Below are 26,156 nucleotides of genomic sequence, written 5' to 3'. Positions count from 1 at the left end.
GAAATTTTAACTCTAGAAAAATTAATTCAGTCTGATTCTGAAATTTGTTCTTAGTTGAATTATTCTAGCATCTGGTTCCTTCTTTGCTACCTTTATACATAATCTTTCCTTTTTAAAGTGTCTTTAAATATATAAGATATTTACTTAATTGTGATGAATTTGGGCATATGCTGCTATTTTTTCCAGGTTCCAGTCTTGGCAGGTGAGATGCCTTGGAATAATTCCAAGTTTTTTTTTTTTTTTTTAAATTCCAAGTTTTAACTGTAGCATCATTTTATTATTTTACGTTTTCTCTCTTGCATAATAGAATTGGATTAGATGATTGCTAAGATCTCTTCTTGTTTTAATATTCTCCATAGGTCTTTGAACTTATTTGCATATGAACTCATTTGGTTATCCTAAAATGGCCTTGACCCAAGCACCTTATACTTTAGTGATTTATATTTCCATATTGATACTTCTAATAAAGCTACCTTTTCAATACATAGTAATTATTGGAACAGAACTTAAATGCTAGTATATAGAATTTTGTCTGTACTATAATCAAGGAGCATTACTGAAAGAAAGAAGAGAAAATCTTTATATGAACTTTTATTTCTCAGTACCTCATTTGTCTGTCTAGTTATTAATTTTAGGGAATCTGATATTTATTTTAATGGTCATGCATTAAACACAGATTGTACACACACCCAATCAAGAAGTGAAACAGTAAAAAAGGTAACCACCAAAATAACTTTTGTCAAGTTTTATGTTTGGCTAATAAAGTTTGAGGGAATAGAAATTCTGAACTAAGAATTTTATTTTATGTGTGAAAAAAATACAAGGATATTTTAACCTGTGCAGGGATTCAGAATATATGCCATCTATATATTTTTTGTTTTTCTAATTGTGGTAAAACCTACTGAACATGAAGCTTGCCTCTTTGACACGTACCATTCAGTGTTACGCAGTACCTTCACAGTGCCCTATGGCCTTCACCACTGTCTGTTTCTGAATTTTGTTTTCTGGCTCTGCTGGATCTTCATAGTGGCAGGTGGGCTCTTCATTGTGGCTCGGACTTTTCTCTAGTTGCGGTGTGCGGGTTCATTAGTTGTGGCACCTGGGCTGAGTTGCCCCAAGGTATGTGTGATCTGTACTGTACTCAGACGGTAAAGAATCTGCCTGCAATACAGGAGGCTTGGGTTTGATCCCTAGGTTCGGAAGATCCCCTGGAGAAGGGAATGGCAACCCACTCCAGTATTCTTGCCTGGTGAATTCCATGAACAGAGGAGCCTGGCGAGCTACAGTCAGTGGGGTCACAAAGAGTTGGACATGACTGAGCAGCTGAGCTCACGCTCGCGCACACACAAACACACACACAGAATCTTAGTTCCCCTACCAGGGATGGAACCCATGTCCACTGCATTAGCAGCCAGATTCTTAACCGCTGGACCACCAGGGAAGTCCCTCCACAGAGTTACGGGAACTCTGTAACCGTTAAGTAGTAACTACTCTATCCTACAGCTGCCACCCCTTACCCTGTTTGATTTTCTGCCTGTGAATTTGCCTGTTCTAAATATTGCAGATAAGTGGAATCATATAGTATTTGTCCTTTGGGTCTGACTTACTTCACTTAGCATAATGTCTTCAAGGTTAATCTCTGAAATTCTGTAGCATGTATCAGAATTTCATTCCTTTTCAGGACTGAATATTTCATTGCATGTATATACCACATTTTATTTATCTTTCATCTGTTGATGAACACTTGGATTGTTTCTACATTTTTGGCTATTGGGAGTAATGGTGTAATGAACATTGGCATTCAAGTATTTGAGTCCCTGTTTTCACTTTTTTGGGGGTATAAAACTAGAATTAGAGTTGCTGGTTCATATTGGTAATTACTTAACCTTCTGAGGAACCACCAAACTGTTTTCCTCAGCCACTGAATGATTTTTTATTCCCACCAGCTGTGCATGGGGTTCCAATTTCTCCACATACCAACACTTGTTATTTTCTTTCTCCCGCTTTTTTTTTGGATAATAGCCATCCTTATGTATGTGAAATGATATCTCATGTAGTTTTGATTTGCATTTCCCTAATAATTAGTGATGATGAACATCATTTCATGTGCTTTTGGGCCATCTTCTTTGGATAAGTCCTTTGTCCATTTTTGAATTGGATTGTTTGGTTTTTGTTGTTGTTGAGTTGTAAGAGTTCTTTATATACTCTGGGTATTAATCCCTGGTCAGATACATGATTTGCAAACATTTTTTCCCAGTCAGTGGGGTTTCCTTTTCACTCTTTTGATAGTGTCATTTGCACAAAAGTTTTAATTTTGATGAATTTTGTCTTTTTTGTTGCTGTTGCTTTGTACTTTTGGTATCATAACCAGAAAATCATTGCCAAGCCAATGTCATGAAGCTTTTCCCCTGTGTTTTCTTTGAATAGCTTTAGCTCTTATAGTTAGGGTTTTGATCCATTTTGGGTTAATTTTTGTATGGTATAAAGTATGGGTCCAGTTTTATTCTTTTGCATGTGATTATTCAGTTTTTCCAGCACCATTTGCTGAAAAGACTGTCCTTTCTCCATTGAATGGTCTTGACACTCTTGTCAAAATCCTCTGACCATAAATATGAGGGTTTAATTCTGGGCTGTCTATTCTGTTCCATTGTTCTAAATGTCTGTCTTTATGCCAGTACCATGCTTTTTTGATTACTTGTAGCTTTGTAATAAGTTTTGAAATCAGAAAGTATGAGACCTCTGGTTTTATTTTCTTTCAAGATTGTTTTGGCTATCTGGAGTCTCCTGAAATTCTGTATGAATTTTAGGATAGATTTTTCTGTTTCTGAAAAAGACTCCTTGGTATTTGATAGGGATCACACTGAATCTGCAAATCATCTTGTATAGTACCGATATCTCAACAACATTGTCTTCCAGCCCACCCTTGTCTGTTTTTATCTTTTCTTTTTATAGTTTTAAAAGCTATATCACAGTAATACTTGATGGTGGGCCTAAGGCAAGGGGAATAGCAGCTCAGGCATTTCTTTTTTATCATTAATTTTATCCACAGTGGTCCTCTTCATGTTGCATTTTTGCTTTATTAGAGTCCACTAAATCCTCACCCTCTTGTCTTTTCAGAAAACTTCTCTGTAATCCTTTTGACTAGTGGAGCATTCTGGCTTCAGAGCCAGTCTTCCCCTTCCCTCCCTTTTAGTTTACATTGCTTCATCTTGCTGATAACGTGCCAGAATACTATCAGTTGACATAAGTTTTTGCCACCGTGCTGTTTCTGTTGGCCATAGGCGTGGCTGGATGAAAATACTTTTATTTCCTAACCCACTGTAAATGTAAATGTAGATTAATTCCAAGGAAAGTTGCTGTCTTTGGGGCTTGGGTTTTAGACACAAAGGTTTGCCATACTTACAGCTCAATGCTTTTCCATTTTGAACAGGCCAGCTGGCCTTTATTTAAAGCTGAGATCACTTTATTATGTATGGAAGGACAAGGTCTAGATAAGGAAAGCATATTTTCAGTTTCAGTTCAGTTCAGCTGAGTCGTGTCTGACTCCCTGCGACCCCATGGACTGCAGCACGCCAGGCCTCCTTATCCATCACCAGCTGCTGGAGTTTACTCAAACCATGCCATTCAGCCATCTCATCCTCTGTCATCGCCTTCTCCTCACACCTTCAATCTTTCCCAGCATCAGGGTCTTTTCCAATGAGTCAGCTCTTTGCATCAGGTGGCCAAAGTATTGGGAGTTTCAGCTTCAACATCAGTCCTTCCAGTGAATAATCAGGACTGATTTCCTTTAGGAGAACTGGATTGATCTCCTTGCAGTTCAAGGGACTCTCAAGAGTCTTCTCCAACACCACAGTTCAAAAGCATCCATTCTATGGCGCTCAGCTTTCTTTATAGTCCAACTCTCACATCCGAACATGACTATTGGAAAAACCATATCCTTGACTAGAAGGACCTTTGTTGGCAAAGTAATGTCTCTGCTTTTTAATATCCTGTCTATGTTGGTCATAACTTTCCTTCCAAGGAGTAAGCGTCTTTTAATTTCATGGCTGCAGTCACCATTTGCAGTGATTTTGGAGCCCCAAAAAATAAAGTCTGCCACTCTTTCCACTGTTTCTCTATTTGCCATGAAGTGATGGGACCAGATGCCATGATTTTAGTTTTCTGAATGTTGAGATTTAAGCCAGCTTTTTCACTCTCCTCTTTCACTTTCATCGAGAGGCTCTTTAGTTCTTCACTTTCTGCCATAAGGGTGGTGGTATCTGCATATCTGAGGTTACTGATATTTCTCCCGGCATTCTTGATTGCAGCTTGTGCTTCTTCCAGCCCAGCGTTTCTCACGATGTACTCTGCATATAAGTTAAATAAGCAGGGTGACAATATACAGCCTTGACGTACTCCTTTTCCTGTTTGGAACCAGGCTGTTGTTCCATGTCCAGTTCTAACTGTTGCTTCCTGACCTGCATACATGTTTTTCAAGAGGCAGGTCAGGTGGTCTGGTATTCCCATCTCTTTCAGAATTTCCCACAGTTTATTGTGATCCACACAGTCAAAGGCTTTGGTATAGTCAATAAAGCAGAAATAAATGTTTTTCTGGAACTCTCTTGCATTTTCAGTGATCCATTGGATGTTGGCATTTGATCTCTGGTTCCTCTGCCTTTTCTAAAACCAGCTTGAACATCTGGAAGTTCATGGTTCATGTGTTGCTGAATCCTGGCTTGGAGAATTTTTAGCATTACCTTACTAGCGTGTGAGATGAGTGCAGTTGTGTTGTAGTTTGAGCATTCTTTGGCACTGCCTTTCTTTGGGATTTGATTGAAAACTGACCTTTTCCAGTCCCATGGCCACTGCTGAGTTTTCCAAATTTGCTCTCGTATTTAGTGCAGCACATTCACAGCATCATCTTTCAGGATGTGAAATAGCTTAGCTGGAATTCCATCACCTCCACTAGCTTTTTTCGTAGTGATGCTTCCTAAGGCCCACTTGACTTCACATTCTAGGAGGTCTGGCTCTAGGTGAGTGATCACACCATCGTGATTATCTGGACCGTGAAGATCTTTTCTGTACAGTTCTTCTGTGTATTCTTGCCACCTCTCAATATCTTCTGCTTCTGTTAGGTCCATACCATTTCTGTCCTTTATTGAGCCCATCTTTGCGTGAAATGTTCCATTGGTATCTCTACTTTTCTTGAAGAGATCTCTAGTCTTTCCCATTCTGTTGTTTTCCTCTATTTCTTTGCACTGATCACTGAGGAAGGCTTTCTTATCTCTCCTTGCTATTCTTTGGAACTCTGCACTCAAATGGGAATATCTTTCCTTTTCTCCTTTGCCTTTCGCTTCTCTTCTTTTCACAGCTATTTGTAAGGCCTCCTCAGACAGCCATTTTGCTTTTTTTGCATTTCTTTCTCTTGGGGATGGTCTTGCTCCCTGTCTCCTGTACAATGTCACGAACCTCCATCCATAGTTCATCAGGCAGTCTGTCTATCAGATCTAGTCCCTTAAACCTTTTTCTCACTTCCAGTGTATAATCGTTAGTTTATCCTAGACAAAAAGCAATCCAATTTCGTTTGACACTGAAACCACAGTTACACCTAAGCTACAGATGCAGGAAGTTAGACTTTATATAACATCTCTTATTTGATTTGATGCCTCTGAGATGGGTGGGATGAAACAAGAGTGTTCTTGAAAATGAGCAGAGAATGATTTGTGCTCTTAAGTTACCCCACCTTCAGCTTGCTCTGGGTTCCAGTGAAACAGAGCTTTATGATTTAGGTGGAATTTTTCAATTTATAGGAGTTTGAAGTTGGGAAATCAGAAGCCGAAGATTGCTATTTCTACCACCTGGTTACAGCAGTTAGAGCCTGTTTAGCATTTGTTCTTTAAGGATGGAATGTATCTTCAAAGAAGAGAGTCCCTGTGTCCAAAGTACAATTAATGCCATTTTTCTACTGAAGGCTGCTAGTTTGTTTTTCTTTTTCTGTGTGTAATCTTTTTTACTGCCTAGTTGTTAGAATGTCAGAACTGATAAGAACCTAGAAGAGTGAGTTATTATATAGATGAGGTAGAACCAGAATTTCAGTGTTTAGTTTACATTGAGGGATTGAGAAATAATAGAGGCCAAGGGGAGAGATGATATCATAATGAGAATATTACAAAGAATTTTTATCTGAATTCAAAGTTTAAAACATTCTGTCTTTAGAGGTGAACCTGCTGTAAATGATTTTCAATAAAAAAAATTATAGCTTCAGTCTTTTTGCTTCCTAGAGTTTACATAAGTCTAACGTTTTTAGGCTCTAATGATAGTGAAAAGTCCTCAGTAGATTGAGCAGCCTTGTTTTATTTTTACTGCTTTCATATTTTTTCTTTTGATTCTTACCATTTTGTATAGTAGATGTGGTAGAGTTAACTGTTTTGAGTGAGCTTTAGCTCAGAATACTTAGCTGCTTTTGTTACTCTAGAAGCAGAGCAAGACCAAATGGAAAAACTGATTCCAGCCAATCTTTAGGGGTTTTTTGTTTTATGGAGTTTGGGGGATGGAATTAGCATTTTTCTTAATTTCCCTGAAATTTTAAGCCTTTGAAGCCTAACAGTTATCACATGTTATGGCTGTCTTTTAAAAAAAGTAAGTTATTGGGTGGTCTGGTCCCTCCCTGTGACCTACCTTTTAGATTTTGAAATGTCTTCCTGGTGTAGTGGGAATGGTAAAATCAATCTGCTGCTCTTCAATTGATGTTTAGGAATGTTCTAAGCCCAGTTTTTATTTTGGCACAAAGCCATTTGCATTCTCCCTGCCAGCTATTTTTGGCACTGTCATGAACTTAGAAATTAATGAGTCTGCTCAGTGAAAGTAAAAATTTTGTTCTTTTTCAATTTTAGAAAGGCTTTTATGTTTCAGGGTACTCTTGCCCTCTAGTTTATTAATGCTCTCAAATATGACACAGTGGTTGTGTTTAATTGAACTCTGAAATTCCATCAGTAATGTGGGGCTCTAGCCACCTGCAACAGGAATGTCACTTCTGAAAGTTGTTTTCTTTGGCTAAAAAAGACAGTGCACATCAAATGGAACAAAACCTGATGGTATTAGTGGTTCTGCCCTTTCTGGTCAAATAGTGTAAGTCCCAGCAGGCCAGGATCTTAAGCTATTGGAGTCCTCTAATTTACCCTGTTTTCTTTTTTTTTTTTTTTTTTTTACCCTGTTTTCTAGGGGCTGTTTAGAAAATTACTCTGGGAAAGTAATATTCTTATTAAGAGAAATATCTTTATACCCTCCCCACTCAATCTTTGTCTCCCTCCCCCTTCTCCCACATACACATAGTGCAACAATAAACACATACTGCTTGAAAGTAAAAATTTGGGACACTTGAGAGGAGACAGCTGTGAGATGGGTCCTAATGAAGAGATCTGCTTTTCCATTTAGCTCCTGTTAAATGAGGGATCTGGATCTGGAGTGCCCAACAGATTCAAATTCTGGGACTTACTAGAAGGAAAGGAAATTATCTGGAGATGATAAAGTGTTTTAAGAGCTCAGATCTTGGACCCAGACTGCCTGGTGGCCAGCCTTGAGCACTTCAACCTATCAGTGTCCGGTTTCTTTATCTTTAAAATAGAAATGATACTTTCAATGTAGAGGCAAGGTGCCATTGATTATAAGATGAAATATTATTTATGTACTAATGAGAAAGTAAAAACATTGCTATTAAACTAAAATATACTGTCATTTGTAAGAGTCTCAATTTCAGAGAGGTTAAAATGTGTAAAGTGTGCATCATGTGATTGAGGGCTTAACAGTGATAATACTTTTCATAAGATTGTTGTAAACAGGATTAAGTAAACCCCATATTTATAAAGAACCTAGAACAGTGCATGGTACACACTTGGCCCTACATATGTGTCATGTATTATTATCATCCCCCTTTTGAATCCATTTATCTCTGTCACAGTTTGAAAAACACCATGTATACCACAATGCCAAATAGATGTATATAGATAGGTATGTATTTGTTGTTGTTGCTCAGTCGCTAAGTCATGTCTGACTCTTTGTGACCCCGAGGACTGTAGCATGCCAGGCTTCCCTGTCCTTCACTATCTCCCAGAGTTTTCTCAAGGTCATGTCCATTGAGTTGGTGATGATATCTAACCATCTCATCCTTTGCCTCCCTCTTCCCCTTTTGCCTTCAGTATTTCCCAGCATCAGGGTCTTTTTCAGTGAATTGGTTTTTCACGTCAGGGTATGTATTTAACTTTTGCTTACTTAGAGGTAGTAATAGTACAATGTACTCAACTTCAGAGCTAGACTGCTAGAATTCAAATTCTAGCTCTGCCATTTATTAATTATATGATTTGGGATAAATTTCTTAATCTATTTGCATCTTTCCTTCTCTATAAGTGGGACTTTGCCTTGGATGTATTCATATATATATATATATATATAAAGCGCCTAGTTTATGATATTACTGTAGTCTTCTCTGTAAGGTTCCCTAGGGTTGGGTTTCTCACTAGAGTATTAATCAAAATGAATATTTCTGAAAGCACACAGAAGGTTCAAAGTTTTTAAAAAATGATGATGTTAATAATAATAGTCATTGTTTTATCTAACAGTTACATAGTGTTTACTGTGTTCTAGGCACTGATCAAGAGCTTTAGCATTTGAGCAACAACATCGTCAACATTAACATCTTTTTTTTACTTATTTATTTAAACCTTACCACAACCCTATGTAGTAGGTACTCATCTCCATTTTATGAATGAGGAACCTGAGATACAGAGAAATTAATTGCCTATGGCTTTTAAATAATGGAACTAGGGTATGAACCACTATTATCTCTACAGAAGGCATATCTGTTACAAAGAGATATTTATTGGTCAGGCCACTTAATTGATTTTTCTATAATTAAAAAGGTGCTAAGGATAAAAACTGCTAAATTTTCAAAATTCAGAAAGCTTTCAAAACTAAATCTTTTTCTAAGTTTGGTGTAAGCTATTATTAGCAAGACCTGACTTGAATCAATGTAAGGCGATTAAAGGTATTTGTCTGGGAAAAAAAAAAAAGGTATTTGTCTGGCTTAGTGTGATTGCTCATGTTTTGTTGCAGAAATATTAATGTGTTTGATTATGTGATGCTTCCTGAACTCTATAGGGATTATTATGCAGTTTGTAGTTTATACATGGGTAGTACCTTTCTGAAATTCAAGAAACATATCTAGGGCCAAGAGTTTCAAATTACAGATTTTATACCCAAGATTGTATTTAGTTTCATTAAATCAGTATACCTTTACTGATACTAAAACCAATATTAACAACACAATTTACCAAAATAGTGTGTATTTTTTTTAATCTGCTATTTTTGTTTTTGTTAGAGCCCCTGAAATTATTCTTGGCTTACCATTTTGTGAAGCTATTGATATGTGGTCATTGGGCTGTGTGATAGCAGAGCTGTTCCTGGGATGGCCTCTTTATCCTGGTGCTTCAGAATATGATCAGGTAAGAGTGTTTATTTGGATAGCAATAGTAAGCAAGTAGTTACTGGTGAAAGATTCTAGAGGATTAGAAGTACTAGTCAAGTGTTTAGATTGCAGGGAAAGAATAATCCAATTAGAAATAATTTTTTAAAGAATGAAATTTTGTCTGCCTGCTTTTTAGTCTGAAGTTATATCTGCAATTCTGTACTTTAAAAAAGGATTTTATTCATATTACTTTAGATTGCTACTTTTCCAGATCTGTAGTGAGACTTTAGTTAGCTAATGTGTCTTGTGAGTTAAGATACGAAAGTAGTGTAAGGATGTGAAGTTGGAACTTTAAGAGCGAACTTTGGCTCATGCAATGCTGTTATTTCCTTTTACACATGACACACACTAAAGTAATTACTCTCTGCATACTGAAACATATTGGACCCTGGAAGCTTCAATGTGTGTTAGGTCTCTGTAACATAGGATTTAGGAGGGAAATCGTAAGAGTTGAAAGGTACTTTAATAAATGATTTGTGTTTCAGAATAGAAAAGCTTTAGAAGATATGCTGTGGCTTCCTAAGAAACTGGTCCTAAAGGGAAAAGTTTTGCCATGGAAGAAAATTGTGAATTCTCATTTCTTGTTCTTTCAAAAAGCCAGTTCTAACTACTGTGCTGTGAGCTCTTTGAGGGCAGAGATTGCTTGAGTCTACCAGTGTATCCTCAACTGCTAACATTGTATCTGGGACACAGTAGGTACACGAGGTTTTTGTTTTGTTGTTTTCTGTTTTTTTTTTTTTTTTTTTGAGAAATGAATGGTTATTTTGAATTTCTAAAAGGAAAAAGAGTAAAATAGTGTTTTCCCTTATTCACCTAGGTTCATTTTAGAGTAGATGTAGCATTTACCAATTTCTAAAAATTTGACTCTTTGGACTTGTCTCTGTTGTTTGTTTTTGTCCAGTCGCTGAGACCTGTCCGACACTTTGCAGCCCCATGGACTGCAGCCCGCCAGTGTCCTGTCCTCCACTGTCTCCTCCACTGTTTGCTCCAATTCATGTCCATTGAGTTGGTGATGCCGTCTAACCAGCTCATCCTCTGCCACCTCCTTCTCTTTTTGCCTTCAGTCTTTCCTGTCATCAGAGTCTGACATAAACAATGAGTTGCTCATTTGATAAGTAACCAGTTATGTTGAGTTTTGTAATTTTTTATTTTTCAGTCTTTCATCCACCTTAGAGACAGGAGCCACCTTCCTTATTTTAGCAACCACAAATAAGTGTGAGGGAGATTAAATGATGGAAAACCACCGTTAGTTGAACCAGTTCAATAAGTCTCCCCTTTGGGTTTTAAACTCTTTTGAAAATCTGATGTGAATCTTCTCAGAAAAATATGTGCACAGTGTCTTATATACAAAGTTAGGGAATTCATGGACCCCCTGATTAAGAAACCTTGCTCCAAGCAATTATCACCTCCAAAGTGCCATTCCTAGGCCAGCTGTTTTGTGGCATCTCTTCAAACTTAGTAAACAGATTATATTGTAATGTTCCTAGGAAGTGGAACCAAGTAAAATTAGATCTAGAAGCTCAGGTACAGTGGGGGCTTATCATGTAAAGAAATGATCTGGTGGTTTTGAGAATTTTTGCCTGGTGTGTGGATTGAAACTATGGGTAGTAGGAGAAAGTTGTTTTTCCCATGCTGAATAATGAATAAATCGGATGTTGTTGTTGCAGAGCAGGATTGGGGATACTTTATCTTGAGGTATCTTTGCTTATACAAAAAGATTCATGAGGCAGGATCTTTCTTCCTACAGCTGAGGTCTTTTAAAGCAACTTTATTGAGATATAATTCACACACCACATAATTCAGCCGTTTAAAGTGCACAGCTCAGTGGTCTGCAGTGTGTGCACAGGGCTGTGATCCATCACCACAGTCAGTCTGGAACATTTTCAGGACTGTAAAATGAAACCCAGTACTTATTAGCAGTCAGTACCCATTGTCCACTAACTGCCCACCACTACCACCCTAGGGACTCCTTTCAGTCTCTTTAGAGTTGCCCGTTCTAGTATATTTTATTCCTTATATACAATATGTGGTCTTTTGTGATGGGCTTCTTTTACTTAGCATGATGTTTTTCATCCATGCTATTGCATGTATCAGAACTTCATTACTTTTTATGACTGGATAGTGTTTCATTGTGTGTGTGTATGTGTGTGTCTGTGTATAAATATATTAATATATGTATACCACATTTTTAATGTGTTCATCTGTTGATGGACACTTGGGTTGTTACCACCTTTGAATAATGGTGCTATGGATCAGTTCAGTTCAGTTGCTCAGTTGTGTCCGACTCTTTGTGACCCTGTGGACTCTATGCCAGGCTTCCCTGTCCATCATCAATTCCCAGAGCTTGCTCAAACTAATGTCCGTCAAGTCGGTGATGCCCTCCAACCAACCATCTCCTTCTCCTGCCTTAAACAAATGTTTTAAGTCCCTGTTTTCAATTCCTTGTGGTATTAAAGGGGCTTCCCTGGTGGCTCAGCAATAAAGAATCTGCCTATAATGCAGGAGACCCAGGTTTGATCCCTGGAGAAGGGAACGGCAGCACACTCCAGTACTATTGCCTGGAGAATTCCATGGACAGAGGAGCCTGGTGGGCTACAGTCCATGGGGTTGCAAAGAGTTGGACACAAGTGAGTGACTAACACTTTGACTTTTTTTGGGTGTAAAGCTAAAAGAATTGGGTTGGCTAACAAGTTCATTCAGGTTTTTCCGTAACGTCTTACAGAACTTTTTGGCCAACCCAATAGAATTGCTGGGTCATATGGTAATTCTATGTTTAAGTTTTTGAGGAACCAACAAACTTCTTTCCACAGTGGTTACACCATTTTATATTCCTACCAGCAATGTACAAGAGTTCCAGTTTCCCTACATCCTTCATCATTGCCAAGGCTGGTTATTTTCTTTCTTTTTTGAAAAATAATAGCCATTCTTATGGATATGTTGTGATATCTCTGGGGTTTTTGTTTGTATTTCTCTAATGATTAGTGGTGATGAGGATTGTTTTATGTGCTTATTGGGCATCTGTATATCTTCTTTGGAGAAGCCTATTCAAGTCCACTGCCCATTTTTGAATTTTTGTTATTGAGCTACAGGAGTTCTTTCAGTATTCTTATTATTAATCCCTTATCAAATAAATGGGAGAAGGCAATGGCACCCCACTCCAGTACTCTTGCCTGGGAAATCCCATGGACGGAGGAGCCTGGTAGGCTGCAGTCTATGGGGTCGCTAAGAGTCAGACATGACTGAGCGACTTCACTTTCATTTTTCACTTTCATGCATTGGAGAAGGAAATGGCAACCCACTCCAGTATTCTTGCCTGGAGAATCCCAGGGACCGGGGAGCCTGGTGGGCTGCCATCTATGGGGTCGCACACAGTCGGACACGACTGAAGTGAATTAGCAGCAGTATCAAATAAATGATTTCCACATACTCTCCTATTCCATGGGGTTGTCTTTTCACTCAGTTGATAGTGTTTACCCAAAAGTTTTAAATTTTGATGAAGTCATCTTTCCTTTTGTTGCTTATAATTGTAGGTATCGTAAAAGTCATTGGCAAATCAAAATAAGCTTTTTTCCTATGTTTTCTTCGAATAGTTTTATAGTTTTAGCTCTTACATTTAGGTTTTTGAGTCATTTTAAATTAAGTTTTGAATATTGGGTGAGGAAAGTATCCAGTTTCAATCTTTTGCATGTGGGTTTTCTGTTGTCTCAATACTGTTTTCTAAAAGACTTCTTTCCCCAAGAATTGTCTGGGCATTCTTGTAAAAAATCAGTTGACCGTAAATAAATGCAATGATTTATTTCTGAATCGTTGGTTCTTTTCCATTGACCTGTATCTGTCCTTATGCCAGTACCACACTATTTTGATTACTATGGTATGGTAGTCAGCTTTCTTTCTTTTTTTTTTTTTAATTGAAGTATAGTTGATTTACAGTGTTGTGTTAGTTTCAAGTGTACAGCAGAGTGATTCCTCTGTGTGTGTGTGTATTTTTTTTTCACATTCTTTTCTATTATAGGTTATTATAAGATAATAGATATAGTTCCCTGTACTGGATATCTGTTAATCCCAAACTCCTAATTCATCCCTCTCATCCCTTTTCCCCTTTGGTAACCACAAGTTTGTTTTCTATGTCAGTGAGTCTATTTCTGTTTTGTAAATAAGCTCCTATGTGTCATATTTTAGATCCCACGTATAAGTGACATCATGTATATTTGTCTTTCTCTGTCTGGTGGCAGCCAGTTTTTGAAACAGTAATTGTGAGTCCTCTGGTGGTGGTGGTGTAGTTGCTAAGTTGTGTCCAACTCTTGCCATCCCATGGTCTGTAGCCCACCAGGCTCCTCTGTCCATGGGATTTTCCAGGCAAGAATACTGGAGTGGGTTGCCATTTCCTTTTCCAGGGGATCTTCCCAACCCAGGAATTGAACCCGGGTGTCCTGCATTGCAGGTAGATTCTTTACCGACTGAGCTATGCGTGAATCCTCTAACTGTTCTTTTCAAGATTGTTCTGGCTATTCAGGGTCAATATGAATTTTAGGGTGGATTTTTCTGTTTTTGTCCCAAGAAAGTTATTTATTTATTTTTTGTAGGGATTTCTTGACTCTGTAGATGACTTTTGGAAGTATCACCATCTTAACAGTACTGACTTCTGATCCGTAAACATGATCCGATTTATTAGGTTTTCTTTAGCAGTTTTCTGTAATTTTCAGAATTCAAGTTACTTCTTTTGTTAAATTTACTTCTAAGTATTCTTTTTTTGATGCTATAGTGAATAGAATTATTAATTTTATTTTCAGTTGTTCAGTGGTCATGTATAGAAATGCAGTGAATTTTGTAATCTTGTATTCTGCACCCTTCTTGAACTCTTTTCTAATGACTCTAGTTCTAATAGTTTTTGTGATAAATTCCTTACAATTTTCTAACTAGAAGATCGTGTCATCTACAAATAAATTTTCCATTTTCCTTTCCAATCTGGATTCCTTTTCTTCCCCTTGCCTAACTGCTTTGCACTGAACCACACTAGTACAGTGTTGAATAGAAATAGCAAGAGTCAATTTTCTTGTCTTGTTCCTGATTTTAAGGGGAAAGCAGTCTTTCATTGTTAAGTTTGATATCAACTGTGGCGTTTTTGGAAATGCTAAAGTTGAGATTTTACAGCAAATGTTTTTGAGTCTTAAAGTCAAATGTGTGTACCCTCTCCAGATATTAGTTAATAGCATCAACTTTGTTGGAAACATTTCAACTTTTAAAATAACAAATGACAGTAACACTTTCTGTTTACATAAAGGTGGGGCTCTTGTTGTTGCTTTATTTTAAGCTATGTGAAAAGCAGTATCTGTATGATAGTTCCCATTCTACTTTAACAGTTATTAAAATTTTTTAATGTTTTAATTTTGTTAAGTGCATCATTGTAGACAAATTAGAAAAGATGCAGTGAGCCAAGAGACAAAAATTTCATGCTTTAGTAGTTCTACGCCTCCAAGGTAACCTGTTACATTTTGGTATATTTTATATTTATTTACACATTTAATTGTTAATTTTCTTTATATATTTATTGAGTACCTACTTTGTATCACAGGTGCTCTGATTATGTGGGATACAGCACTGAATAAAACATTGTCCTTGCCCTCATGGAGCCTATATATTCGTGATGGGAAATAGACATTAATAATTATACAAATAATTAAATAGTACCATTGAGATAAATTCTATGAAGGAAAATGTAGTTTTGCAGTGTATGTGTGCATGTGCACTCACACGCATCGCCTGACCATCTATGTCCTAATGCCTCTTGAGTATACTCATTTTTTCCTACTGCTATTACCCTAGTCCAGTCTGTCTCCATCACTTACATGGGCTACTAGACAACCTCCCTCTATCTACTCTGGCCTCCCTCCAGTCTTTTTTCCAGAGTGATTTTTTTCAGAACACCAATTTGATGATCCCACTCCTCTGCTCTTTTAGTGGTTTCCTGTCACTTAGAATAAAGGGTTAAATTCTTAATATGGCCTCTGAACCCCTACGTGGGTTGTTCCTCCCCTTCTCTCCCTTCCTAGATTTGCTCTCATACCACTTCTTGCTTTTCTTGCTCTAGACCCACTGGCATTATTTCAGCACTGGTTAAGAGTGTTTGCTTCTAGCACAGGCCCTCATGCATACTGTTCTCTTAGTCTGGAATGCTTCTCCACCACTCATTTATTTCATTTAGTCAGTCCCTACTCATTTATTAGCTAAAGTGTCACTTCTTCAAGGACCTTTTCCTCACCAGTCCTCTGTCTTGGTTAGGTTCCTTTTGTAGAAGCCTATTTATTTTCTTCAGGGTATCTGTTCAGTTTGACTTATACATTCAGTGTCTGTTTCCTTCACTTGACTGCAAGGTCTATGAGAGCAGGAATCATGTTTATTTTAAAAATCATCATTGTCTGGCTCAATAAGTCCTTACTGAAAGAATGAATGAATGAATATGCGCTGCATATAGTTATGTTTCAAATATAAATGGATATAGACACTGTGTTTATCAAATCTAAGACACCATTGGTTGAGAGACACACTACTTTTCTGTACCTATAAGAAAGAATGCTTGCAATTAAACCATGATTTATTGTGGCTATCAGTTGTTAAGATATATCCTAATTGCAAAGATGTTAATGTGAAAAAATATGCCTCTTAGAATCAGGGAAGTATAATTTAAGTGAGCTTGTATTTAATTCGTAATCTGCTTTTTCATTTAGGATATTATGAAATATCTTTCTTACAATGTCAATAAATATACTTCTGTCATTTAAAATGTCTGCATAGTATTTAATTGCACAGATTTTATCCTGGATGTTACATAATATTTCACCCTTTTTGTATGCAGAAGAAGTTCACATTTAAAATGTTCCTATTTGCAACTTAAATTTTTTTTTTTCTGTTTTGCTAATGCTTTATTTCGGCTTCCAGTTATGTATGTCCCACAGACTCAGGGTAATATCCTGCTGTTGTCTAAAATTGTCTTGTGATAGCTAGCAGGCCAGGTTTGGCCTTTAGACTGACCTCTGCTTTATACTCTTAAAAAATTGTTGAGGACCCCAAACAGCTCTGTTTATATAGCTTATGTCTATAAATATATATTGCATTAAAAATTAAAACTGAAGTTTTTGGGGAAGAGAGATGAGAAGTAAGATATCCTTGCTTACAAGTTTCTAATTTCATCATTAAATATAGCCATTCTCATATGGAGTAGGTGTGCTCAGTCACTCAGTTGTCTGACTCTTTTCTGCCCCATGGACTGTAGCCCACCAGGCTCCTCTGTCCATGAGATTCTCCAGGCAAGAATACTGGAGTGGGTTGCCATTTTCCTACTCCAGGGAATCTTCTTGACCCAGGATCGAACCCTTGTTTCTTGTGTCTCCCGTGTTGGCAGGTGAATTCTTTACTTCTAGCGCCAACTGGGAAGCTCCTGGAGGTGGGGGGAGTGTAAAAAAAAATTACCTGTTATTTTCCTTTCAGTTGGTTAAGTGGAAGTCGCTCAGTTGTGTCCGACTCTTTGCAACCCCCAATGGACTATATATATAGTTCATGGAATTCTCCAGGCCAGAATACTGGAGTGGGTAGCCTTTCCCTTCTCCAGGGGATCTTCCCAACCCAGGGATCAAACCCAGGTCTCCCACATTGCAGGTGGATTCTTTACCAGCTGAGCAGCATGGGAAAGGAGCAGACTACCTTTTAGGGTAGACAGAATTGTGAAAGTAAAGACAGGTGTGGACAATGAAACTGGGAAACTTTTAAAACACAAGAATATGTAAGCACATGTCTCATTAGCCATTGGAGCAGTGATGTCATCACACATCACTTCTGGAACTCTTTACTGTATACCCGTGAGAAAGAAATGAAAAAGGCAAATAACTTCTTAGTACTATTATGTAAATAGTTTATATTTCATAGACTCCTAAATAGATATTGAGGACCCCTCAGTGTTCCCCAGACCACACTTTGAGAACTGCTAGCCTAGTTCAAAGTAGTTGTTCAATAAATAGTGAATGAATGAACATAGTACCTGCCCCTTATTAATGTGGGAATAGAGAAACTGAATTAAGTGCTTAATTTTATGGCATGAGAGAGAAGCTCTGTGGCAGTTTAGAGTAGGGACAATTGACTAGGGACTATTGACTGGAGCTAGAGTTAGAGCTAGAGGTAGCTAAGGAAGAAAGAGGCTTATGGAAATTTTTTCCTGATCTTTTGAATCTGATAATATATCAACAAACATAACCTTGGTAATCCATGAAATAGTTTGTTGAAAACTTTCTGTTCTGTCCTAGAAATCTCTTTTTTTTTTTTGAGCTCTGTCAGAAGTCTACAGGAAACCAATAAAGGTCACAGAAAATTTTCAAAACTGAGTTTTCCTTGTAAATAACAGGTATAGTGACAAAGTTACTAAATAAATATTTGGGAATAATATATGTATTTACAGATAAATTTCATTTGTATTGATCAAATAGTTAATTTCTTTGTGGTACCTTTTTTTTTTTTTTTTTGACTACAGCTAATAATATTTTAGTGTGAAAGTTTTTAATAATTTTCCCTTTTCACTCCAAATCAATGTTTTGATGATTTTGACATTTCAGATTCGTTACATTTCACAAACACAAGGCCTGCCAGCTGAATATCTTCTCAGTGCCGGAACAAAAACTACTAGGTTTTTCAACAGAGACCCTAATTTGGGGTACCCGCTATGGAGACTTAAGGTCTGACTTTTATTGTTCTATACTACTCATTCCTGTACTCCTTAATCTCAATTTGAATTCAAAGTTTAGTTATTAAATTGAGACGAAGGAGGGTGGGCAGTGAGAATGTGTATTTGCAGGAGGAAATACTTCGAGAAATTACTTCACTGTACCCGTATGCCTTATCCTTAGTTAAAACATTAAATTCCAGTACAGTTAGCTGAGATTATTTTATATATTTGAATCAGCAGCTAAGAAGAGGGTATGGAAAGTAGTGCTTACTTATCATTGAGTGATAGGAAGAACTAGAGTAATTTAGTAGTGTTGTTTTTTTTAGTGAATTCTCAATAAATATACAATAGCATACTTTTATAATTGCCCATATTAAGACCTTACCTATTTTCTTGAAAACATTGTCTGTGAGTAATTTAATTAATCCAGTAGTACTCTCTGTCTCTGAACCTTTTGAATAGTTAGCATTTGAAATATAGTTTCATTTGAATGTAGCTTTTAGAGAAAAATGGCTATGTCTCTTCTTAACTGACATCCTTCAGGAACTGTGCTACATCATTGGTTCACATTTATTTTATCACTGTTGAAAGGGAGGCCAGGTATCAAAGTCCCATCTCTACTGGAAGACTTCCTGGTTGTAAATTACTTTCATGTTTGTGACCTCTGGTTGGGAAGATGATAATACTTGTTTCTTTGTAATCTGGCTTTAATTTAGAATAAAATGTGGAAATATCATACAGATGGAATTTTTAAAAAACTGTATTTTGTAGACACCTGAAGAACATGAATTGGAGACCGGGATCAAGTCAAAAGAAGCTCGAAAGTACATTTTTAATTGTTTAGATGATATGGCTCAGGTGAGTATAGAATGTTTCAGAAAGTCAGACATTTGTGTATCTTCTTAATCAGAGATACACTTCTATTAGTTATATTAAAGATAGATTCAGTTTATTATCATCTAGTGTTTTTTTTCATTTTTTACATAAACACATTAATATTCTGCCATGTATTAAAAGAATGTTTGAATCCTAGCAAAAGATATTTTTAGAATTATTTCTCCTTTGCTTTTGTTTAACTAGTCTTGATGCATGTCAGTATTTTGAAATATTATTTATGAAGGTTTCTTTCTTGTCCATTTTCTCTACTGAATAAATAGCTCATTTTATCTTTTCAGCAATAGAAACTTGTATTTAAGTAATAACAGTCATTTTTGTTTAACCTCTTTTATACAGATTTTGAACAAAAAGAGCTTATTCATCTTTATTCTACCAATGAACTGTACCAAATTGAATATTTTAGTATAAGAGCTTCCATTTGTGAAAAAATTTCATCAGGTGTTTCTCTTGAAATCTATCTATCTATACACATATATTTGTATATATATATAAAGCATACATATTAATATATATGTATAAATATATATACACAATACAGATATTAAATGTCAGCATTAAAGGTGAAGTGATGAACTGTAATATTTCTAAATTTTCCTTGGAAGGTGAACATGTCTACAGACTTAGAGGGAACAGATATGTTGGCAGAGAAGGCGGATCGAAGAGAATACATTGATCTGTTAAAAAAAATGCTAACAATTGATGCAGATAAGAGAATTACTCCTCTGAAAACTCTTAACCACCAGTTTGTGACAATGACTCACCTTCTGGATTTTCCACATAGCAATCAGTGAGTATAGTATGGTCTGGGGCACTTTGCCATGATGTCGTTCTCTGTTGAGTTACACTCAACAGGTTCTCTGTTGATCTTACTGCTAAATGGAAGTATCACATGAGCAGTGGCTTTGGTACTTGCATATTTGGCTCAGTGATGGTTTTTCTTCTTACTGAAAAGTCATGAGATTAAAAATTAGATGTGTGTTTTTCCTCTTTATGGTTATAAAAATGCTTGATTCATTTTCTCTGAAAGATGCTCGGTTCATTTTCTCTGAAAGTACTCAGGAGGGAAAAACATCGATTGTATTTATCTTGAGTTATTTACTATCTTCTTAAATCACAGCATTTATTTAATTGAATTTTTAATCTCTTTTTCAGTGTTAAGTCTTGTTTCCAGAACATGGAGATCTGCAAACGGAGGGTCCACATGTATGATACAGTGAGTCAGATCAAGAGTCCGTTCACCACGCATGTTGCTCCAAATACAAGCACAAATCTAACTATGAGCTTCAGCAACCAACTTAATACAGTTCACAATCAGGTATTTAGTAAATGATTTTGGAAACTCAGAACCTAAATGGGATAAAACCTAGTAAGAGTACAGGGTGGGGTAAAGAAACCAGTTTTTGCTTTGATGGTTGCTTCATAAGGAGTTCCAGACTGATGATACCTACTGGTCATGTGCTAATATAGTCTTAGCATAGTCAAATAAGTGGAACCTGTCTTCTTTAGTTATCATTGCTATTCATGTACTGATTTCAGCCAAATGACTCTCTCTTTGTTAGATAGCTCTCATTACATGTATTGAAAGGTGTTTTCAGTAATTTTTTTTTTTATGCTGTATATTAGGTCCTCAGAATTTACTTATCTGATAAACTGGAATCTTGTACTCTTTAACCACCTCCCCTGCCATCTCCTATCCTGCCCACCAACCACTGATCGACTCTTTGTTTCTATGAATTCCATTAATTAACTCTAAGAGTGATTTTGCATTTGTTTGCCAAATAGTGATATTTACATTTACGCTTGTTTCTGAAGACATTAAGTTTCCTAATTTCTTAGCTAGTTCTAACTTTTAAATAGAAGAGCATGTGAAATTCTGTGGGATCTCATATCCAGTAGCTTTTTGCAAAGAAGGAAGAGGTAGGGGTTTATTTATATAGCTTCACTTAGAGTGGAACTGTTTTTTATTCTCTGTTTTTTTATTTTCCAACTTTATAATTGACCTTAAGTTTAGAGATAGGAAGAATTTCTTAAGCAGAGAGTTATTTCAAAGACAGCATTACATTTTAAAACTTTGTTCCTAGTTTTCCGGATAGATTCTGTGTGTATGAAAATGTTGATACCAGTTGTAATCCTTTTATTTTTAGGCCAGTGTTCTAGCTTCCAGTTCCACTGCAGCAGCTGCTACTCTCTCTCTGGCCAATTCCGATGTCTCCCTGCTAAACTACCAGTCGGCTCTGTACCCATCATCTGCCGCCCCCGTTCCTGCTGTCGCCCAGCAGGGTGTCTCCCTGCAGCCTGGAACCACCCAGATTTGCACTCAGACAGATCCATTCCAACAAACATTTATAGTATGTCCACCTGCTTTTCAAAGTAAGTGGGGAAACCCTTGTATTATATATATATATCAGACCTACCTGCTTTAGGCAGCTCCTAATTAGATATCAAGTTGCTTAGTTTTGATCTTTGATAGCTTTAAACTCAGTCTCTGATACGAAGATTTCTGAAGAAGGCTGACCTTTTTTATACTGGTTACTTGTCTAATTATGATACTCTCTGATGCATAGGAGTTCAATTACTGTTTCCTTATTTGAATTGCCTGATACCAGTTTTCTTGTACATTGAGACCTTGTACCAATGTCCTGTATCTGGCATAAACATGTATTTCTCAATGTGCAGAGTATATACATCTTGAAAAAAGTTGTTTGAAACAGAACTGCTGTATACTGAATCATATTTCCTCTATCATTCCATTATAAAATAAAATTAGTATCCCAAATGAAAACAATTTTATTCAAAAATTTAAAACTCATGTTTAAGAATATAGAAATCTCTAAAGTTATATTCAGAAGTAAAGATCATTATTGAACTGAAAAATGAAGGCATTATTAAGATTATCTGCTTCAGCTTATTAATTATACTGTTCCTACAAACGCCTGTCAACAGGAACAGAGTAGCTGAAGAAGGGAACTCTCACCTGATGTGTTGCAATAAGATTTTGATTTTCACATTTCCGTCCTTCCTCATTTTCTCATTGTTGTTCAGTGTTCATTGATCTCATGAACCATTTAAAAAATAATTTAAAAAGTTAAATTATTTTAAGGATATATTCTGACAGCATCTTGACTTTCCCATTACAAAGTCAGTGTCAGTGTCCTCTGGAAATAAATCTGGATTCAGGCTACTCTAGCAGTTCATATAGAAGCAGTTAGCATTTTTATCTTTTTACTTCAGTTACTTATTGACTGTGACTCTCTTGTTTGTTTGGTTTCTGACAGAGTCGGAGCAAGCAGAAGGCAAAGAGGGGCTAGGGGAGACTGAGAGATTACCGGGAGGACAGGAGAGCGATAGCGATGTAAACCAGGGAGAAACCACAGGGAGAGCGGAGGAGCAGATTCAAAATCCGTAAATGCAAATTTAGCCTAATTTACCAAATTATTTTTTGCGTGTGCTTCATAGTAAATTCTGTACTTTGGGTTATCATATGTTGAGTGATTCTTCTACTTAGCAAATAGCCATCTCTTCCCCATCACCTTTTCCAAAGTGAGTTTCATTGTAACAATTTTCAGATGTGGGACTCTGAAGTTTTCTGCTGCTTCTCAGATGATATTTAAGAGATGAGGCAGAAGAACTTTCAAAAGGTTCTTTTAACAAAGAAATGTAAACAGAAGAGGTAGAAGGGAAAAGTGGTTTAACTGGTTTTGGTATAATTAGGTAAGGATAGTTTTGGAAATTTTTTCCTATGTAGGAAGCCTAAATAACCTGAGGAGCTAGGTAGAGCAAATATTAAAATTTCCAAAGGAAAGGGAGTTTTAGAATAAAGTGATGACAGTGTTGAAAACTGATATGTATTACTACATGTCAGATAATGTTCTAAGTGCTTTTACATGTATTAATTCATTCTCACAACCAACCTTTGGAAGTGGGTAATGTCATTATCCCCAGTTTGTAGATGAGAAAATTGATCCTGATAACCTCATCTGCCTAGTTTTTTTATGACTGGTTAGTGGTAGAACCACAGTTTGAACCCAGGCAGTGGGACGCATAGTTTATATATTGTGTTATTCTTTACTATCTTTCAGTATTTAAACTCAAATAGTGGTAAAGAGTTGTCAGTTGATTTACCAGCCATAGCCATATGCTGGTTTCTGCCCAACAGTCCTCTATTACAGGTTTGCCTACTTTGGTTTCACCATGAGCTCTTTTATAAGATGCCTATACTTAGAGGGGAATAGACCCTCATCATTAGGTAGTTTTATTCTTCTTTCCATACTTTTCATGTTTTTTTTTGTTTTAATTTAAAGGACTGTGTTCAAAAACAAAAATAAAACTTTACTCCTTTTAGTTCAGGGCTCAGGGAGAGCCTTCCCAAAGTGTTGCCTTTTGTGTTAATCTTTGTTTCCACTTGGGGCTTCCCTGAAAAAGCTAGTTTTAAACTATCTTGACTGCTGTGGCTTAGCCTAAGTTACTGTAGCAATCTAATACTTACTTAGAGTCACATTTGTGGGTCGGTATATAAATACTACTTTCTGTAGTATTCCAGTTGACCAAAATAGATACACATTTTGCTCAGTGGAAACTATTATTCTGTAATTTTGTCCTCTTTTATTTCATCATCCTAGGACACAAAGATGAGCTTCTATAGTGAACATTTCTTTCTAAATTTTGTCTCCTCAGTTCCTAACAATTTGTAGGAGGCTATTATAATGTAGTTATATGTTATATATATATATATAATAATGTAGTTAAGCCATGGGGATATAGACAAGAATTTTGATGTTACCTAGCTTTCTAATTAAATAGCATTGCCTTAGGAAGAATGGCTGGTAATTTTTTAAATCTGGATACCTGGATTTGTTCCCTTTTATTTTTATGTAAGTAGCACTTTTTAAAAAGTTATTATTAGAGTATTCTAATTCTTATTTTACTAGTCTCTTTTACTTTGTACATTTCTGGATTGTGTTTTCCTGTATGACAATTAGTTACTAAGTTACTTGAACTATGAAATGGAAAATTGCTGAAAGCAACATATTAGAGTTTATGAGTTGTGCTCATTTGATACCTCCATAGTAAGTTTCAGAGAAACTAGTTGGTGATAGCCCAGAAAGTGTCATTGACAGACTATTCTAATTAAAATGGCTATAAGCTCTCTTTTAACAAAAATGCAAGCTTTAGTGAATTAGAGGCATAATAGAAACTTAAATTCTCTACATAGAAAGCTTTGACAGGATAGGTTTAAAAGAAAGCTTTGAAGGTTCTTTTCTCAAGTCTTAACAAAGGGGGAACTATCTTGAGCCCCCTTTTCCCCCAGAATGAGATACTCCTGATTTGTAGGAAACATTTCTTCAACATGTGTACCCAGAGGATAATGAGTAAAAAAAAACAGTAATTAGATATGGTCATTGTTTTAAAGGGAACAAAAATTTTCTTAGCTTTCCATTATCTACAAAAGAGATTTCTTAGAAAGCTGTTAGTGATGAGAGCAGATTTCTCAAATAAATACTGAAAAGTGTTTCTGTAAACCACAGTGTCTACTTTCAAAATACTTTTATCCTAGGTATAATTCCTTCAGTTCACATACTGGTTAAGGATAAAATATATGACTAATTTGTGACCTAGGTAATATATTTTTGAGGAGTTGGGTAAAAACATGCCCTTAAAATATTCTAAACAAAAAGATGACTGAGATAATAAATTATTGAGCTTTTTATAATGTTCCTTATCTAACCAAAAGTAATGAAGTCTTTGTTTTTAATAGATTATATTTTTAATGATTTTAATTAATTAAAATTAATTTTAATTAATTAAAAAATTTTTTTCCATCTTTAGTGGATTAAAAGGTGAATGTGACTTACTAAGCAAAGTTGTTTATTTTTGCCTCTACTGTTACTGGGAGTGGAATGAGTGTAATGTTTTAAGCTTTGTTGGATAAAAAAAATTTTAGAATTTCCTGAAACTAGCCCTCCCCCTATCAAGCAGCTTTCTATTGATCTAACCTGAAGGGAATCAAATCTCCCTTTCCTTAACTTCTCAGACTTTGGTGAAATTCCTTTGTCTGAAGTGTCTAGAACGAAAACCTGGGTGGTGGATTCTTTGAACTGAAAAGCTAAAAACCAAAAACCCCCCAAACAGGTAGTACCCCCAGGCCTAGCAAAGCAATATAACTGTGATGTTGCTTTTTACAGCTGGACTGCAAGCAACAACAAAACACTCTGGATTCCCTGTGAGGATGGATAATGCAGTGCCGATTGTCCCCCAGGCACCAGCTGCTCAGCCACTACAGATACAGTCGGGGGTTCTCACACAGGTAAGAGCCAGCGCAGCTCGGACGCTCAGTAGTGCTGAAGTTCTCTGAAGCACTGTTGAGAATCAGATATTTGGTCCTAGAAAATGAAATTTGCTTTGACCATAAGATCTTTCTTGGTCATATTCAGGGGACTTAAAATGGAACATCTATAATGGAATGATGTACTCATTCCTAACGCTATTGCAGCTCTGCCATTGTCTTCCTTAGACTTAGAGACATAAATAGCCAGACTTTGAGAAATCATCCCCTGAGTAAATTTAATTTTGTGGGATGAAGTTAATCTTTTATCTAGATGCTCTTAAAGTACAACATGTAGCAACACTTAAATTCTAAAAGTAAAAGGTTTCCCTTTTGCTCTCTTAGTGTCCCCTTTACTCTTTGAGAATTTCATCACAGTTGAGACGTTGGATCATAGCAGAATATCTCTTCAAGTAATACATCTCTTCATTCCTTGTGTTTAACTAGGCTGTAGAAAGTTTTAAAACTTTATACCTGCCATGCAAAATGCAACTAAAGTGATCACTAGTGATCCCTTGATCACTAAGGTGATCAAGAAGCTCATGAAATATTCCTATAAACAACAGATACTGTATTTTAAATTCTGTGTGTAAATGTTTGTGGCCCATGACATATAGCAAATGCTGAAATCCAAAATCCTCCTTTTGTGAGCAGGAAGAGGAGAAAGTCTTAATACATGCCGTTGTTAGCTGAGTTTTTTAGTAACTCAGTTTCCTGATCCCCTGAAT

General features: G+C 36.4%; 1 protein-coding gene across 4 annotated transcripts in view; it reads left to right on the top strand.

Moving 5' to 3' along the window:
- The window catches only part of HIPK1 (homeodomain interacting protein kinase 1), a 51,909-nt gene that overhangs the window by 11,812 nt on the left and 13,941 nt on the right, over positions 1-26,156 (top strand). For all 4 annotated transcript variants that reach the window (XM_043460170.1, XM_043460162.1, XM_043460169.1 and 1 more), the window contains 7 exons: positions 9,353-9,476; positions 18,100-18,219; positions 18,981-19,067; positions 19,709-19,893; positions 20,259-20,421; positions 21,251-21,476; positions 25,289-25,410. In XM_043460170.1, the coding sequence (XP_043316105.1) occupies positions 9,353-9,476; positions 18,100-18,219; positions 18,981-19,067; positions 19,709-19,893; positions 20,259-20,421; positions 21,251-21,476; positions 25,289-25,410 (1,027 nt within the window). The remainder of the gene's footprint in view (positions 1-9,352; positions 9,477-18,099; positions 18,220-18,980; positions 19,068-19,708; positions 19,894-20,258; positions 20,422-21,250; positions 21,477-25,288; positions 25,411-26,156) is intronic.

The sequence above is a fragment of the Cervus canadensis genome, chromosome 2 (genome assembly GCF_019320065.1).
Source record: "Cervus canadensis isolate Bull #8, Minnesota chromosome 2, ASM1932006v1, whole genome shotgun sequence".
NCBI classification, from domain to species: Eukaryota; Metazoa; Chordata; class Mammalia; order Artiodactyla; family Cervidae; genus Cervus; species Cervus canadensis.
This window is presented reverse-complemented; position numbering and strand designations above follow the sequence as displayed.